The sequence below is a fragment of the Paralichthys olivaceus genome, chromosome 6 (assembly GCF_024713975.1).
Source record: "Paralichthys olivaceus isolate ysfri-2021 chromosome 6, ASM2471397v2, whole genome shotgun sequence".
Taxonomy (NCBI): domain Eukaryota; kingdom Metazoa; phylum Chordata; class Actinopteri; order Pleuronectiformes; family Paralichthyidae; genus Paralichthys; species Paralichthys olivaceus.
Window position 1 is genome coordinate 3,414,184 of NC_091098.1, and position 18,045 is coordinate 3,432,228.

Consider the following 18,045-nt stretch of genomic DNA (forward strand, 5'->3'; position numbering starts at 1 on the left):
CTTTATTTAATAACACACAGACGAAGGTGGAAGGAAGGAGGTGCTCCAGGATGATACAGGGAGTGGTCTCTTGAGGGGACTTAATGGACAGATTGTATATCAGATGTATCATTTACATCTGATATACAATCTGTATACATATATATGAGAAATACACTTTAAAAATGGAATACAAACCTATAACATCTTATGAATTACATTTAGAATAATACAGAGCTAGGGGAGGGTTATATAATAATAATAGTAATTTAAGTTGCAAATGTATGAGGAAAATACTTGGGTACTCAGTAAAAATAAAGTACAAACTTTGCATTAATCTGAGGTAAATTCATGACTTCCCAGTAAACAAAACATGAAAATATTCTGTTACATCTTCTTTTCCAGGAACCACCGTCAAAACAGGAGGTTAAACTTTCCATCGGATTCAGCAAATAGGAAACGCATTTTAGTCCAGAAACAGTCATGTTTAAAAATTGAAATCTACTGTAAATGCAGAACACAGCTACAGGTTGCACAAGTTTACACCCTGGGAGCCTGACTGCGAACTGCTGAGGTAACAGCAGGACTGACCCTAACTGACCACAGGTCCAAAATCAAAATGGTTACCTTCAAAATGTAATAAAAACTTAAGTTAGGTTCATAAGCAAATGTATAAAACATTCTTGCTTATACATATTGAGCCCATCACTTGTGTGGTGAAGCAATTCCACCTTCATTATATTTGTGTTTTTTGTTGCATTTTTTTCTGGGTTTGTTTTCACTTTCACTCTGTGCTCTGTCTTGCAAAATGAAATGGTTCCTTTTAAAGATCCTACAAACTTACACATGTGTAAAACAATAACATTTTCAGATAAATATTCCACCTCTGTTCTAGAGGTCTTTGAATTGTGTTCTTGAGTCAATGCAACTGTACAGCTCCACCAAACTCAAAGCGTCTATTTAATGTTGTTTTTACTGAATCCTTCACACAATATTATCCTGCGTACAGTGTGTTATTATGTCTGGTGAAGGGCTCGGCCTCCTCCCTTCCCTCGCGTACTGAAGTTCACTCTCTGTTACACAACATGGTCTCCAGAGAGTTAGTTCTTTGATTGGTTCTTCCTCTGTGGTTATTTTGTCACTCGTCTCTTACACTGCTATATTAGTACCAAAGGATGTTTTGTTTGCAGCTCAGCGTCCCTGGACATCAATAAATCTGTCGCTAAAACGTTTCACCGGAGACTAAAGACCTAAGATGCAGTGCGCGCACTTCAATATATCGACAACATTCATCACGGGGTGTGCACGCCGACAGTGTGAAGAACAAAGAGTCCCCGTCACCGCTCTGTTGCCATGGAAATTCTTCAGCGAGACATCAAAGGCTTCCCTCAGTATTTCTAATCTAACTCTACACAGAGGTTAAGGAGTAAATGAATCACATACTTTTGCCTCACTCTCTGTTCCCTTCCCTGCACTGCACACAAGCTGAAAGTATTCACCAGTGTGAGGTAAAAAGAGCTGTTGCCGTCACTGCGTCAGTCTATGGACGGGCATGAAAACACCAGGGAGTGCTATTAGTTATGCCTTTTATTCTTTAGCCCAGAACACATCCAGTTCCACGCTGCTTTACCCCCAACACTGATAAATAGGCAATCACATAAAGTCAGACTGACATCCTTAAGCCTCCCTTTGCAGCACTGTGTGATTGACGGCACAGCAGAGGCCCCGCAAACATGTAAACAACAAGTCTAGATCCAAGTTAACAGCTCTGCAAATATTAATGCTCACATGCTCACAATGATAAAGCTGCCACAAAGTGAACTGACTCACGGACAACACTGTTTTCTATCAAGAAAGAGATTCAGAGTCCAGAGTGAACCACTTTATCCTGAGTGACTCCGGTATTTTACAGCACAGATGTCGGCTCATTAACGCTGTTATCACTGACAGATACATCGTGTAACTCAATAAAATAACCTGGTCATCTGTAAAGATCTGACATGACACATTCTGCTAGTTTCTGTGATGACAAGAAACTCATTTCACTTCAGTCAGGGCTCAGCAAGGGTTCTTCAAAAGCCTCAGAGACGTTCTTTTCAGTAAGAGCTCTAATGGAAAGATGAAGAACAACTGAACAACTGTAATGCTACAGCATTACACTTTAAAGTGAGGGTTTGCAACATGCAGTGTTTTAGCCCATCTCTAGTGGCTCCCTACCCCCCCCCCCCCAAAAAAAATGGAAATAATAAAAATAATGTACACATTGCTGTCATTGTTGTACATCTAAAGTCAAAATTATGTATTTATGAACACAAACACAAATAATCTATAATAGGCCATGTGTAAAATGTGAAAAAATTAAAAAAGAAATGTAAGCACTTAAATACTGCACATCAAATGATAACTCAGTCCTGCAACCAACTTAATGGCAGTGACTTTAGTGTGTGTGTGTGTGTGTGTGTGTGTGTGTTTGTGTGTGTCTGGTTTCAAAATTAAGAAGTCTGTTTCATTTGCTTTCATCACTGCTGCCTAGTGCTGCCAAATATTTGATCTGAGGTGAGAAGTTAGTAAAAAATTTAATATTTAAATTGGCTGAGAAGTGTCCGGCTGGGCCAATGCTAGAATGTTGCTAACTCAGGAGATAAGTAAGGCGTGGAAACACATTCCCATGCAATAAAAACATACTAATTTATCAGAGCAACTATTCAAACCCTTTTCTTTAGTGTGGCACTTAATTTCATAAATGCACCAAAACATTGCCTTATTGTTAAAGAAATGCAAAGTTAAAACAATAAAATAACTATAGATAGCCTACCTCAGGCACTTTGTCTGACTGACAGCCCTCCACTCCCACCATGACAGATCACATGACTGACTGGAACCTGACTGGTTCATATGCTGTGAAATGATGTCTGATGCATCGTGACTCTAAAAAAACTCATCAGAGAAAACTGACCAATGATAGTAAAACTGTGCAGGGTAATCAATTATAACCTGAAGTGTAATTTTGACCTTCGGCATTCATTTTTACCATGTGACATCGTAAGTCATGGCATTACCACCCTGCTGTTGTTTGCCTCCGCCAACCAGTAATGTTTTCTTTTTTATATTCATATCACCTTGACCTTCAACTTCTGAAATCAAATCAGTTAATCTGAGAGTCTAAGTGAACATTTATGCCGAATTTACAAATGGCAATTGGCTTTCATAAGATTCAGGCATTAACAAGGCACAGTGACCTTGAACTTTGACCTTCAAATTCTAATCAGGTCGTTTTTGAGCCCAAATTAATGTGCCAGATGCAATGAAATTCCCTTTGTGTGTTCATGATATACAGTATCTAATTCACAAAAGCATGAGGTCACAATGAACTTGACCTTTAACCAAAATCTAATCAGTTTGTACCAAAGAATTTCCCTCAAGTATTTCTTGATTCGTTTTCACAAGACCAAAACCATGTTCGTTAAGGTCACAGCGACCTTGAAATTTAACCTTTGACCCTCAAAATCGAATCAGTTTATCCTTGAGTCCAAATAATTGTTTGCACCAATTTTGAGATGTCGTGTCCACAAGTGTGGGATGAATGGACAACCTGAAAACAAAACGCCTCTAGCCACTGGTTGAAGCCAGCAAAGAGGCATTCATACATGTTTTGAGGGGTCGCTGTGACCTTGAACTTTGATCACCAAATCCCAATCAATTCATCTGTCATTACACGTGAACGTTTGTGTCAATTTTGAAGAAATTTCCTCAAGATGTTACCGAGATATCAAGTTCAACCTGGACACGTTATGCCTCAGGCCATGGCAAGGAGGACAAAATAAAATGAGGACACAGGTTTTCTGATTAATTACCTCCATATTGAGATCTTATCATCCAGTATCATCTAGTAACATATGAATATATTTTAATTTTAGAACTATTGTGATACTTGACTAAAACTGAGCATATAAGCCTTGTGTCTGTCAGAGTCAGCCAAAGTTATTAAGTTCCTGAACCTACATTTGTACAAAGCATGCACATGTAAACCTGTGCTGGCCATTCAGTGAAGAGTGCTGACAAAATGGTATTCAGCCAAACATAATGGCTGAGCACTGTTGCATTTATTTATGTGGGTACAGTCCCTTGCTCTTAACCCCCATGTTGTGGCCCCCTGCTGGGGATGGAAAGGTAAAAGCTGCTGCCCATCACTGACAGAAACTCTTTCTATCTCATCTAAACCTTGTGTGACTTCCAGCTGTCTGGCAGACAAGAAAAGACCAGTGGGATGGAAAACAACATTTCAAAATAAAATGTGAGCGTCCAGTGAATCTCTGGAGATTAATGTTTGTGTACGTCCATTTCACTTCAGCTCTACCCTGATAACACATCTCAGCCAGTCAGCGTTGGAAAATATCACTTCCCAGCTCTCCACAACGTCCGTGAGCCAGGGTGATTGTTTGGATTTTCTACCATGTTTGTGAGTGGCTCTTGCCTGTCATGACCCTGACGGAGCGCTTGTGGAGGCAAACAGCCAGCAGGGAGGCGCCATCATGTGGGAGAGTGGAGCTTAAGAGACTCCACTATTTCTAATGGGAGGGATCCACAAAGCCGCTTTCTCTGCTGCAACATCAAGCGGAGATGCAGCAGACAGGGAGGAGGCAGACGAGACAAACATGTAGCACTCAGAGGAAGGAGAGAGACGGAGTGAGAGAAGGGAGGAGAAACCTGACCTACTTCTCCTTGGCTTATTTATATGCTGAATACAACAGATTGAGCCAACCAGAATCTTAGGATCTGGCATAGCAACAACAGTCAGAAAAACCAACAAGACTGAAAACCAACTGGTTAACAATGCAAACAGTTGCAAAATAATGTTAAGACAGCATCTAAGGAAACTAAAGCTTATCCCTTCTTCTATAGAATATTTTTTACACATCTAATAATGAGTTTATAACTATATTTAAATACTAGTACTCTAAGGGAAAGGGTTATGATATTCTATTTCTTTCTGTCAACCAGTCACTTAAAAAGACTAAAACAAACAATATGTTAAGACTTAAATCTTTGACGAAGGTCTACAGCCATGTCAGCATATCTGTGAGGCTGCACTTAGGCACAGTGATGCTAACATCAGCATGTTTCCATGTTCACAATTAAATATCCTAACATATCAGGTTATATTAGGTTTATGATTTCGTCATCACCAAAAGTTCTGGACAAATCTTATTTTGACCTGATGGTGGAGGATCGCTAATAAAACCAATATTTGTTAAAGGTACAGTGTGTAGAATTTAGTGATATCTAGTGTTGAAATTGCATGTTGCAGCTGAACACCCCTCACCTCACCCTCTCCTTCCAAACATGAAAAAGAACCTGTGGTAGCTTCAGTTGTCATAAAAACTCAAAGTGTTTAGTTTGTTCAGTCTGGACTAATGTAAAAAACATGGCAGCCTCCGTAGAGAGGGTCCCCTCGATGTAAATATAAAGTATTTAAATATAAAGGGCCTTTTCTGGGGTAAAGAAAACTACAATTCATATAATTTAGATGAAACGAACTAGTGAAAACATCATGAGGATTATTCTACATTAAATTTCTGCCAATAGATCCCTTTCACCTAAATCTTACACACTAGACCTTTAAGCTATTCTGCACAATAGTAAAAATGTTACTCAATTTTTCCTTATAATGCATTTTATAAATATCTTCTGAACTCTGTTTTAATTTGTCCAAACAGATGCCCTGTGTGCCTCACAAATGAATGAGAAATCATACTTTTAGTTTGTGACTCATTCAGCCGGGGATGCTACAGATACAAATGTACTTTGTAGACGACAGGATTGAAAAGAATCCATTAAAGAGTTAAGACATACGGTATATGGGCAGCATGAAGGACTGAGCAGTCGTCTAGTCATTGTGATGATGTTTCTGCATTATATTTCTATATAGATTAGCCATTATGATAACTGAGTTTACTTTGAGTACTGAAGACTTTTATTGAACATGCCAGGCTCCACAGTGCATACAGTAATGACCGCATCCAGGAGTAGATAGTGGGGCAAAGCACTGAGTCAGCCAGATGTCTGCACACTGAGCGTATCCACTCGATGGTGCAGACAGTAAGACTGTGGCAGCCATGGGAGATATTTCATCCAGACCAACTGTAACAGTGATAGATGTGAATTCGCAGTGGCACTGTGTTTGAAAGCTTAGTATGTCACTGAAATGAATTCTCCACAACACACCTTCTACTACACATAAGCTGATTTAAAGCAAACTGACTGTCACTGAATGTCTTACCCTGTGCAGTCATGTTAAAGCTACCTTTCCTTTACAGCATTTCAGATTCACATGCTGTACACTGACTGACTGAACTGTACTTTTCTTTGTCTGCCTATTTATCTGAGAGCTGTCTCAGTAAATACAGTACATTTCCATCTCAGAGAAACTAGAAGGTGACAGTAAGTAACAGTCAGACCATAAAACGTGGGAGAATAATGTGATACCGCAACATGATACAATCTGGCTAAAGCTTAAGACTCAGCCTTGTTCTCGCTGCATGAGAACCAGAACTTCTTTCCTCTCCTTCAGAAGAAACACATCAGACATTATGGTGTAGTTTGGACATTTCTGAGTGTGTGGACATCTTGGACTAACACAAATATTTTGGAGTTGTGTGGACATTTTAGAGTTATTTAGACATTTTGGAGTTATGTGGACATTTTGGAGCCCTCACAACTTGAAATGGTTTTTGGGTTTAGATTAGAATTACATTTAGGTAAGGGTTAGTTTGTGTGTGTGTGGCATGGAGCTGAGAGCTGACATGAGACAACTGCTAAAGAAGTCATAACTAGGACATCATGTATTATTTAACAATATCCAGAAAGCTTAGCGGCAGCGGTGGCTTGAGTGCCTGTCACATAGTATATAATGTAGCTGCAGCATGAAAGACTATATGCGGTATACTACACACATACTCGTGTCCAGGAAACGGGTTGGTTCTGAGTAGTTTGTTAAATATTTGTAAATGACTGTTTTCCTGATATGGATATCATCATCATCATGTGCTCAGCTGCAAACTGTAAAAGATGCTGCTCTATGAACCACAGGGCATTTACAGACACTTATAGAGTCTGAAAATCTGTTAAATGTAAATTACATCACCAACCCTACCAAAAGAAGGGAACAATGACATTAGACTTTTCTGAAAAACTCAAATTGCAAATAAGTTTTGTCTAAGGTAATGTTAGGCAATTAAAACAATTTGATAAGATTTTGATCAGGTATCTGTTAGGATTTTTTGTTAATAGTTTTTAACCCAAGTCTTAACTGAAGTTCTGATCTGCATCTCAAGGTTACTGATTGACTAATGCCTCTTTTTCTTGCTCTGCTCATTGGTAGACATTGTTTACCACAATCAGGTGGAATAAAGTCCAACAGCTCAAATTAAACATACAACTTGGTGACATTGAACTCCAGGAAACATAAAACATCTCCAAAAGTCACACTCTAAAACCCAAACCCTGATAAAGCAAAGAGTAAACGTCATTTTAAAGCGTTCCCTGTCTTCCAGTGTTCCCCAGTGATACAGCTGGACTGACCATCACAGCCTCTAGTTCCCATTGTTTTAGGGAGATGTGAAAAAACTCACCCTGTTAAAGCGCTTGGCCTGGAAGAGGTGTCCGTTGACTCGGTAGAGTTTCCTCCATCTTCTGGCCCCGCGGCGATAGATCGATTCTAGGAGAGAAAGCAAACAGTTGTAGAGTAGGAGCATGGTGACAGACTGATGAAGAGGGGGATGGAGGTGTGCTGCACCGGACAGGGGAAAGATGGAGATAAGGTGGAATGAAGAATGTAAGAATTAAGGTAACGGTGCTGAGGCTCTTCCTTCATGTGAAGTCTGAGTTCAAGAAGGGAAATATAACCATCAAATAAACATCATGCATACACACACACACACACAGTGCTTGGCTCCACCTCCACTCCCCTGTCTACTCTCTTCTTTCACCCTCCCTCCTCATCTTCCTCCCTCTTTCTTTTCCTCTTCCCTCTCTAAAAGCCTCCATCCCTTTACTCTTGGTGGTGAATGGACTTCTACGTGCATCTTGCCTTTTTTCAGATGAGAACATGAGGGTGTAGCTTTGTAAAAGGAACACCTATTCAGAATCTGCTGAACATAAACAAGCCTTTAGCAAGATGTGACACATTCCATTTTTACATTGCGTATCATTTTTTCCAAAGCCACTTACAATAAGTGCATTCAACCATGAGGGTACAAACCGAGAACAGCCAGAATCATAGAAGTACAATTAGTTTACAAAAAAGTGAAACTACATGTGCGACATGTATAAGTGCAACTCAACTTTTCTCTCAATTTTTTTTGAACTTAACCAAAGTGTAGTTGGAAGAGATGGGTCTTTAATCTGCGGCGGAAGATGTTTAGACTTTCATCTGTCCTCATGTCAACAGAGAGCTCGTTCCACCATTCGGGAGCCAGTACAGCAAACAGTTGTGATTTTGTTGAATTGTTAGCTGTTCCTCGCAGTGAGGGACCAAACACCATTTCAGAATGATTAAAAACATTCTTCACTCTAACAAAAGGTTTGCTGGGATTAAGCAACATTTAGACCGGGTGAGCACTGAGAAAAAACTCATTCGACTTTATCAGAGACGGGGGGTTGCGATAATTCAATATGGTACAAGGTTTATCTGTTTCTGTTTTGGTCTGGTATTTTCTTGGGACGTTTAAACAGATTCTCAGTCAAGGTGACTACAGGTTTATTATGCCTCCTGGATGTGCCTGTGTTACCTTGGCTTTGCCTTGTGTTTGCTAATGTTTTCTCTTCCTGGTGGTGCCCAGTTTAAATCCTGACTAACAAGTGGATGGAGATAAACAGTGGAAGTGCACAGTCTGAGAATACCAATTTGTTGTTATTCATCTCCTCCACTGTGAAAATGATATTTTTATTCACTCAGTCAAAGTCAACCATTTTCTTGTATAAAAGTAGTCCTGTGTAATCACACAGATACCAGCACTATACAGTATGAAGCCTTGCATCTTCTGCTCCTGCAAATATTTCACAATAAAACCCACTTTTTAAACAAAAGAATGGATTCTGTCAACAGAAACGCTGGAGGGCTTTTATTTTCAAACGCACACTGAAAGTGTTGCAACCATTTATGTTTGTGACATAAATTCATCCGGAAACATTCAAACTCAGGTTTTAGAGATCTACCGGTCGATCGCCATCGACTGTTTGGCGACCACTGGTCTCATATATCCCACACTTTGATGTGTGCCAGTGTAACAAGACAATCAATGTTACTCACTTTATCTTTGGGTGGTCGTAATGTTTCAGCTCATCAATGTACTATATCCAATGCCAGCCTACAGTCCACTGCCCATATCATAGGCTGTAATGAGCATAATTACTATTTGTATAATCATTATGCATCATGTATGTAGTTCATATTACTAAGTCATGGTCCACTCCGATTCCAGTGTGCAGATGAGATGTATCTTAAAAGTGACAAGGTAAGAAGTGATTGCTACAGAATTATTATGGGCAGCCATTAGGATTCTATTAGTAGCATGAAATCTGGATTTCAGGGAATTACATCAGCTCTAAGAAGAAAAAAGTTTAATTTGATGTTCTATCACACAGCAAACACCAGTGGACATTAAGAGGAGTGGAGTCAACATGATTTGTTGATGTGTGACCGATGAGACATCAAAGTGGTCATGATGCCATGTTGATGATGATTCACTTTTATTTTGGGGAGATTAAACTGATTAACATGAAATATTTGTCCACAGAAACTATTGTTTTTTATTGTTGTTCTTAGATAGTGATAAAAAGGAAAATAGTGCTGTCTATGTATTCGTAAGCAGTTTCAAAGTGGCACAAAAATCAACAGATATATTACATCAATTTGTAACAAAAAAAGAAATCCCTAAAGCTTTAAGGGATGTATAAGTACTACTTACTAATGAGGCATCACGTTAGTTCATGCAGGACACGGAGTCATGTGCTCAGCTGTCAGCTACCAATAGGTTTATGGGTGCTCATCCGTCACCCACCAATCAGAACCCATTCTCTCATCAAAGCGGTCCCTTTAAGTACGACCTCATCCTCACTGATCCCTGCTCAGCTACACTGCCACTCAAACCCTGCTTGCCTCCACCTTTTAGCACGGAGTCCAAACATGGTCGTGTTAAATCATATTCATCTTGAACAAATGTATCTTGCCTGCTACGCCCACTGACAATTAATAGAAAACTTTTCACATGTTCCGTGTTTTATTTTAGCATGCTACTTTGCTAATCCAGGGGACATCCAAAGAATGCCAATCATAACTGAATCCCCTCTGTGCCATTAAACGGTGAATCAGGACAAAGTGTTCCTGACTGAACTGGATGTCATTCATCTGTAGGCTCAAGTTTAAAAAAGCCATAAAAAAAAGGTGACATTTTATCTTTCATACAATAACCTTCATGGGAGCATTGGATCAGCTCCAAATTCATTCTGCATCAGGACAACGAGCCCAAACCCATTGTCAACAACTTCTCCAAGAGCAAACTACCTGAGTCACGATGTTACACTGATTGACAAGTTCCTTCATTAATTGACAATTTAAAAAAAATTGCTATATCATTTGAAGCCCACCCATTTTATCTTATTTGTATAAATCCTCTTCTCGTCCCAATAGCATCAATAAAATCGAAAAGAAAAGAAAAGATACTGGTGTTTATGGCCCTCGTAGGACTGCAATAAACACGAAGTCAGAGAAAAGTTGGTTTCTATTAATTGTCAGTCAGTACATGTTCATTTGTTTTGGGGGCATAGCTTTGAAGAGGGCCAATGGGAGGGAGTGGAATGTATTGGTGGCATTCTGTCATTGTTTAGCCCATTACTGCTAGCTGTTCCAGGATTATCCTATTGATGGTTTTCACAGGCTGAGCAGTACACAGTTATATGTCACACTGGTGCAGTCTTACACATGCAGAGAACTGAGTGGTGCAGTTCACATGCAGAAGCAGGAAAAAAGAGTTGAACTGAAAAACCTGCTATAAAAGTCATATAAATCATTAAATTATCAGTCAGTTTACATATTTGCACTGCCCTCGACGCAGCATGGATGGATGGATTTAACTGGTTGGCTGAACCCCATCAGCCCCCCCCCCTGGTTTTCCAGTCTGGTTGGTTGCTCCAGTGATGGGTGCAGCTGTTATATCTTCCACTCACTAACTCGTTTTTGCCTCTGTTGCTATGGTAGCCACAGCCTACCATCTACCAGCTGTTATTAGTTGGTTGTGAGGTATATTTTAACAACACTGACCCCTCTCCTCTTTTGAAAACTGATTCAACCAGTGCACAGAGGAAGGTGGAACATATGTATGCCTATTGATTGTCTATATCTTCAGCGGCGGGTGGAGAGCTATGTGGAAATGTTCATACCCTTAGGTGACCTCTTGTTCCAGATGGCCTTAACAGGTACCTCTCATTTTTACTTTTTAAGTTAACCACCCAAACTATCTCAGTCTCAAATGTCTGTAATGTGCAAAACATGTGTGGTGAGCAATACTCACAAGCAGATTGAGCCAAAAATGTAAGTTGTGTTCATCTCTGTATGCAAATGTGAAGCCATAGAGAAAGGGATTTAAACAGACACTTGGCCCATGAGCTACTGACTCGGATTAAAGCAACACTGCAGCAAAACTCCTGTCAGAGTGGTGGTGTGAGATAAGAGCTCTGCTGTGTTTGAAAAGAAGCATTCTGTCTTTTCTGCAATGTGATGAATGTGTGTTTTTTGGGATTGTCATTATCTTCCTCTCCAACTGAGTCAGGGCAGAGGAGATCAGAGTGAAACACAGAGACACAGAGGGGCTCTGCTCTTTACGGTCTCATCTGTGAACTCCCCCTAATCCTGTTAACTCAAGGCCTCTACAAGAAAGTGGCGCCTGCTTCAGAGATTCACCTCGCTGTGTTTCCATAGTTACCCTGGATTTCTCCCTCCGTGCCCTCACTAGTGGGTGACTGAGGGAGTTGGGGATAGACACAATGTACCGCCGAGGCTCTGTGTATGAGTCAACGTGAACCTACACATCATGTTACGCTTCCTCAGTGCCCACGTCAGATGCTAAAAAAAGTGTGTGTGATTAAATAATTAATTGCGACAGATGTTTGGACACAGTGGTAATTGCATCACTTAGCTCAATGTCTGATGAATGTTTTCCTCTTAAATGTGTATCTACTGAGGCATCCATCATCTCTGGGTTTAAACCGTGAAAATATTCTTAACAAAATGTCTCCGAGGTACAAGCACACTTTGATGATATATATAGACTCCTGTGAACTCCTTAGATTAAAGCTGCTTTCAGTAGCCAAAGTCATTTGCACTGCTGTTATTTTTTCATACAATGCATATCGGCTATTTAAGAGTCTGTTAAGCAAGCAACACAATCTTAAGACCCAAGTTCACAACTTTTCAAAATAAAAATCCTGCATGTCCAAATCGCACCAAACTCGGCATAACAATACACATGGCTACTGTGAAGTCAAAAAGATGAAAGGTTCTTGAGAAATGTGCTCCACTTACAGACAGACAGACAAACAGACAGACATGTGTGGAATTAGTAGGTATGACAAGGCTCTCAGTCACAACAGTTATTTGTCATTTCCATTCATCAATCAGAGTTTAGCAACATTTGAAGTTAAATGTGTTGATAGTTGTGGGATTGTTTGCTCATGTTGTTAGCCATGCAGGAAAAAAACTCTCAGATGAGGCAGATTAGTTAAACTCTTTATAAATAATATCTAAAATGTTTTTCTGCACTGATTGTTGCTCATTTAGTCATGAATGTTTAAAATGTAATGAATATTTAAGACTCAACACCAATTAAGGACCCTGTTTGTCACTATGTCATGAATTATGTACTATTACTATTATTACTGTTAGTCCACTTAGTGGGGTGATGCACAAACAGCTTTGTGCATCACCCCATGAGGAAAATTTGGCTTTGATGAATATGTTCTGGGTCTGACTGTCTACATTCTCGTTAATTTATATAAGGATTTATGTACATGAGGGTTGGGTCCAAAATGTTTGTTTCTATGATGATATCTTTTGAATGATGATTTAACACTGAATGTGGCCCAGAGAAATACGTTGTATGTAATGTGTCTGTAAAGATATCTCATCATATAATTTACCTTTGCCTGAAGAAACTGGACAATACATTAATCTAGAAGAAGAAAATCAGATTTGTCCAATGTGATGTCTAAATGATGTTTCCATATAAAACATAAATTACTCAGATGTCCTAAGAATCAGTTAATTTTGAATAATAAAAATAATATTTTATTGTTCTGAGTATGATCAGTTCATTTGGAATTTTTGTATGTCTTTTTCTTCTTTGTGTGTCTCTTATTTTTCTTTTTTCCACATTTGTAAATGAAATACCAGAAGTTACATTTGGTACAGTAAGAGTATCTTGTAATCCCAGAAAGGGAAAGACCAAATCTCTTGACATGACAGAAAAATAAAATTAATATATAAATGAATAAATATCGTGTGTGTGTGTATAATCTGCATGTTAAAATGTTTTGCAGTGGCCACATGCTGTGAAAATTCAGTGCTTTGATTTTTGACTGATATCACATACTGAATACGGCTCATGGCTTCTTTTAAGTTTGAACCACAGCAGATGCAACATGTACCACAAACAACTGCAGCTTTAAAGAAAAAAACTGGTTTTAACCAACAAGAGCCTGAAATATCTAATAAATCATGTGACTCAAGTGTAGCTGTACAAGAAAGATTGTTTTTGTGTAGAAGTGGCAGATGAATTTACAGTGAAAGGCAGGAGAGTGCAGGATATGTTAAATGTGAGGTGAAACCTTTTCTCTGCTCCAGCTCTGACTCATCATAATGCCGTAAATCCTGTCATACTCAAGACTGAAAAACCACCCACAACTACAGATAAACACACCAGTGGGATTTCCCAGCCTCAACTATTCCTTCACATTTTACCCAAAGATAACAGCACTCTCTTAAATCCCCTCTGGTTATAAAGCAGACATTATTGATGAATGCATCCTATTAAAAATTAATATATAGGCCGAAGGGTGGATCAGTTCATGTTTACAATCTAGCTCGGATTGTCCACGCAGCCTGACAGCGATGAGACGCTGCTGCCTCAGACAACTTAGCAATTGCATTGGCAGACCTTCAAAGAGCTGACCTATTACAACATCCGTGTTGCTTTGCCCCATTTTCCTGCCAAGGTGCCGGAATGAGAGAGAGAACAGAGTCGAACCACTTTACAGATCATAAATCAAAACACAATACTACACCTCCGGATGTAAAGGCCATCACGCACAGTCCTGCCATTTTGTCCGCAGAAGGTATAAAGAAGAGTAGACGACCTGCTGTTGTTATACTGTAGATTACACGGCGAGACGCGGAGCAGGGGAACAGGGTGGTACGACCAAATCTCTCCAGGACAGGACATTTACGAGGGCTTGACTCATTTCCAGACATTGTTCTTCAAACTCACAGGGAAGCAGCAGCGTACAAGTTGTTACCAACAACACCCACCCCCTCGATAAAAAAAAAAAAAAAGGCTGGGGATACACTGGACTTGTTTTTCAGGAATCAGCAGCAATCATATGTGTGAGTGCAGTGTAAGAGGTCTCCCCCTATCCAGGTCCATGGCACAACTTTTGCAAAGTGCAGAGTTATTTTGTGGACAACCTGCTCCTGCTGCCAGTTGTCGAGAGCCATTATAGAAAGCAAGGTTATTAAAGGCCTACACTTCCAAAAGGAGCTGAGAGGGATCAATGGAACAGCCTCGAGGCCTTTTCAGACACAATTAGACCTCTGTGATAGAGCGGCTCAATAGAGGCATGACCAACTTTGTTAGTTTGACTTTTAATTAAACCATTTATTCAATTGTCCTTTTAATCAGTGCGTTCCAGATAAAAGGGGGAAGAGGACGAACGCTGCAAAGTGCATGAAATTATAAAAGACGTCTAATTTAAAAGTAGGGATCACTGAAATCTGATCCGGATTTAGAAGAAGCCTCATAAAGACCGCAGGGGGTTCCTGAAGGTGATAGGGTGGGAGGCAAGCGCGGGCGTACTGTTTGTCAGGCATACAGTCAGAGTGTGTGTGGGATTCCCTGGGCTGCGGAAAAGTCGGAGTCAAATGTTGATGATGTCAGCCGTTCGAGGTGACACCATAGCAACAGATCTCTGTGTTATGTCCTAATCACACCACTGAGAGCTGAGTTAAAACAAACTGAAACAAGCTTGGCAACATAGGGAATTCTTTTGTGCTCAAGTGAGCACTGATACATTCAAATGTATCATTTGCTACAAAGTGAAAAAATGCAGATTCACACGTCTTCTCCATGCAATATCTTAGTGTTTCTCAGACATTATTGTACTGTTATACTATGAATACTGCTCATGTTTTCTGTATACTAATAAAAGAGGTTGCTGAACTCAAGAATAAATGGCAACTTTTCACATCAAGATAGAAAATTCAACTGATTCAAAACTCAGTGAAAGACAATGTATAACCTAAATGAACATATTTCTGGGTGTCAAGGTCAGAGTTCACCTTCACGATTAGAAAATAAAACTGAATGTGGCAGTCTCTCTATCGAAGTTTTATCAAAACGTGCTTCCTTTTGTCACTGTTATTAATCAGTTAATAGATGTAACCTCAGTTGTCAGTATAGTACTTAGTACTAATATCAGTGAGCTTTAGTTTTATTGTCCTTGGATCTCATGTATGCATGAAAAATAAAAAACTTAATTAACATAAACATATGAAAGCAACTAAAACATTTTAACCAGAACAGTGACCTGCTACTGATGACCAGATGGTCATTGAACTTGAAATTCAACTTGAAATCATACTTGAAATCATAATATGAATTGCAACATGAATGTTTCCCCAATAACAACATTGCTGCATGATGCTTTCAATGCGATGGTTTGTAGTAGTGTTAAGGACAAATGTAAAATGCCATGGTTTTTTTTGTTTGTTAGGGAAACAGAAGACCACATCGAGTGCAGTGGGAGATGATTAAGTTTCAAAATAAATCTCACATGTTCATGCCAGACGGCAATAAGAGAGGAGAAAAGTCTGTGGTGACTAAGAGACGTTTGCCTTTTATTATCTGGCGAAATGTGATGATTTACTGTCTCTTCGTCTACCTTAGTTGGTGGATTGGTTAAAAACAATGGCCGTTTATAAATATTGCAAAAATATCCATCAAAGCACATCAAGGCGGGTGCTAGCATCGAATGTGAACAGTATCGATCAGGGAGAGGAGCCGTGGTCCCGCCTGACCAATCATAAATCAGTCATGATGTCTTACCCTGTTATTAGCTTCAACCAACTAATTGGAAATGTGAACACTTCACATACATCAGTGTCATAAAAGCTACAACAACAGAAACCATCTACTTTTAAGTTTGGTCCATGTGCCATCCGATAACATGGGGGAGGCAGGGTTTGTGACCTATACAACATCCAAACACAAGGGCTAGATGTTTTGGCTTCACTTTTAGAAGCTGTCAAGTCGTCTTTGGTTTATACATGTGTATATATTCTAGACTATAAAGATATACAATAGGTGGATTTTAAATCAGATTACAACAGATTTTCTGCCTGGTTCTGTTTTGCTCGTTTGTTAAGCACATGTGCAATCGTGTAAGAGACCTTTAAATTTCAATGGTCAATTAATGGTGTATTATTCCACTTCATTGAATTAAGTATTCATTTTTATTGATCAGTTATTTTTACTGGTTAGATTTATCTGAAGCTGGTCCACCGTTAAACTCTTAATATAATAATTTTACACAATTGTTTCAGCTCTGGTGTTTCTGGGTAGCACTCTAAGTACTATAGAGGACACTGAGATTATGTCCTTGAGTTTTTTTTTCCTCAGACACTGGGGAGTTTACACGTGAATGATTTCAGGATTTTTACACAAGAATTATTCTCCTGTAGTTTAGAGAAGGGTTTAACCTTGGAAATGCATATCTAGTCAAATAAATAAATCAAATATGACAAAACAAACAGTAAAGGTTTTTTGGGACTTGTGTGTGGGTTTAGGACCTCAGCATTTCTCTGAAATACTCCTGATTTTGTTTTGCATACAAACATACATAAAACAGTTACTCGTGTTATTTATTTTACAGTAAAGCTGTAATAATGAGTTTATTTTGAATTTAGTAAAAATTAATAAAACAGTCATGACTTTCTGTTCTATGTTGTGAACTGAACCTTGGGGTTTGGACTGTTAGTCTTTTTGGTTTTGACAATATAAATCTTAATTACAAGCTTTTTACTGGACCCTTCTTTGTGATGAGGGGTCCAGGGTAAAATAGTTAGTAAAACTGTTTAATGGCTAAAGAAACTCTGATAGAAACCATTAAAATCACCTGAAAGCTCTGATAATTTTTGGGAATTAAAATTGTGATGGTAATTTAAAATACTCAACAGAAAAATAATGTAAGCAATGATGATATTCAGGCATTGTGTGCTGCTTTACATTTACAGCTTGTATGTGTTACTCTTGTCCGGATCCATCATTTGTTAGTATGATATAAAAACAGCAGGTACTGAGAATACAAAGAGCAGTTCATCTCCTGCCTGTAAGACAAGTGTTGCCTCAGATGGCTATCTTTAAATCAAGACTGACACATTTTGAACATAACACTGTTACTGAGGAAGACAGAGACAGACTGGTTGTATTAAACAGGTTACAAAGATCCCAATCGGCAGCTCAGTGCCACTGAGAACAACCAAGAGGCATGAGACGTCAGGGCTGACAGTTTGCAGACGACAGAGAGACTCACGCTCCAAGCAAAGAACAACAGAACATGTTTACTTTACTTGTAGCTTCTGATGTGAAGGAGAAACACACTCTGTTTAGTCTGGACTGACCTTGTAGGGAATGGATCTAGTTCATTGCATTGAACTCAAAGGATGCATGCAACTATAGTGGAGCAATTTCAGTGCATTTTAGATGATTTATGAAAATAAGAGATCATCAACCCAAGTAT

At 39.1% G+C, this 18,045-nt stretch overlaps 1 protein-coding gene across 3 annotated transcripts in view; it reads right to left on the reverse strand.

Moving 5' to 3' along the window:
* The window catches only part of prkcz (protein kinase C, zeta), a 118,750-nt gene that overhangs the window by 49,111 nt on the left and 51,594 nt on the right, over positions 1 to 18,045 (reverse strand). For 2 of the 3 annotated variants that reach the window (XM_020103240.2, XM_069526649.1), the window contains one exon: positions 7,611 to 7,696. In XM_020103240.2, the coding sequence (XP_019958799.1) occupies positions 7,611 to 7,696 (86 nt within the window). Of the gene's footprint in view, positions 1 to 7,610; positions 7,697 to 14,316; positions 14,509 to 18,045 lie in introns of those variants that run through there. The other variant, XM_020103241.2, reaches the window with a different exon arrangement.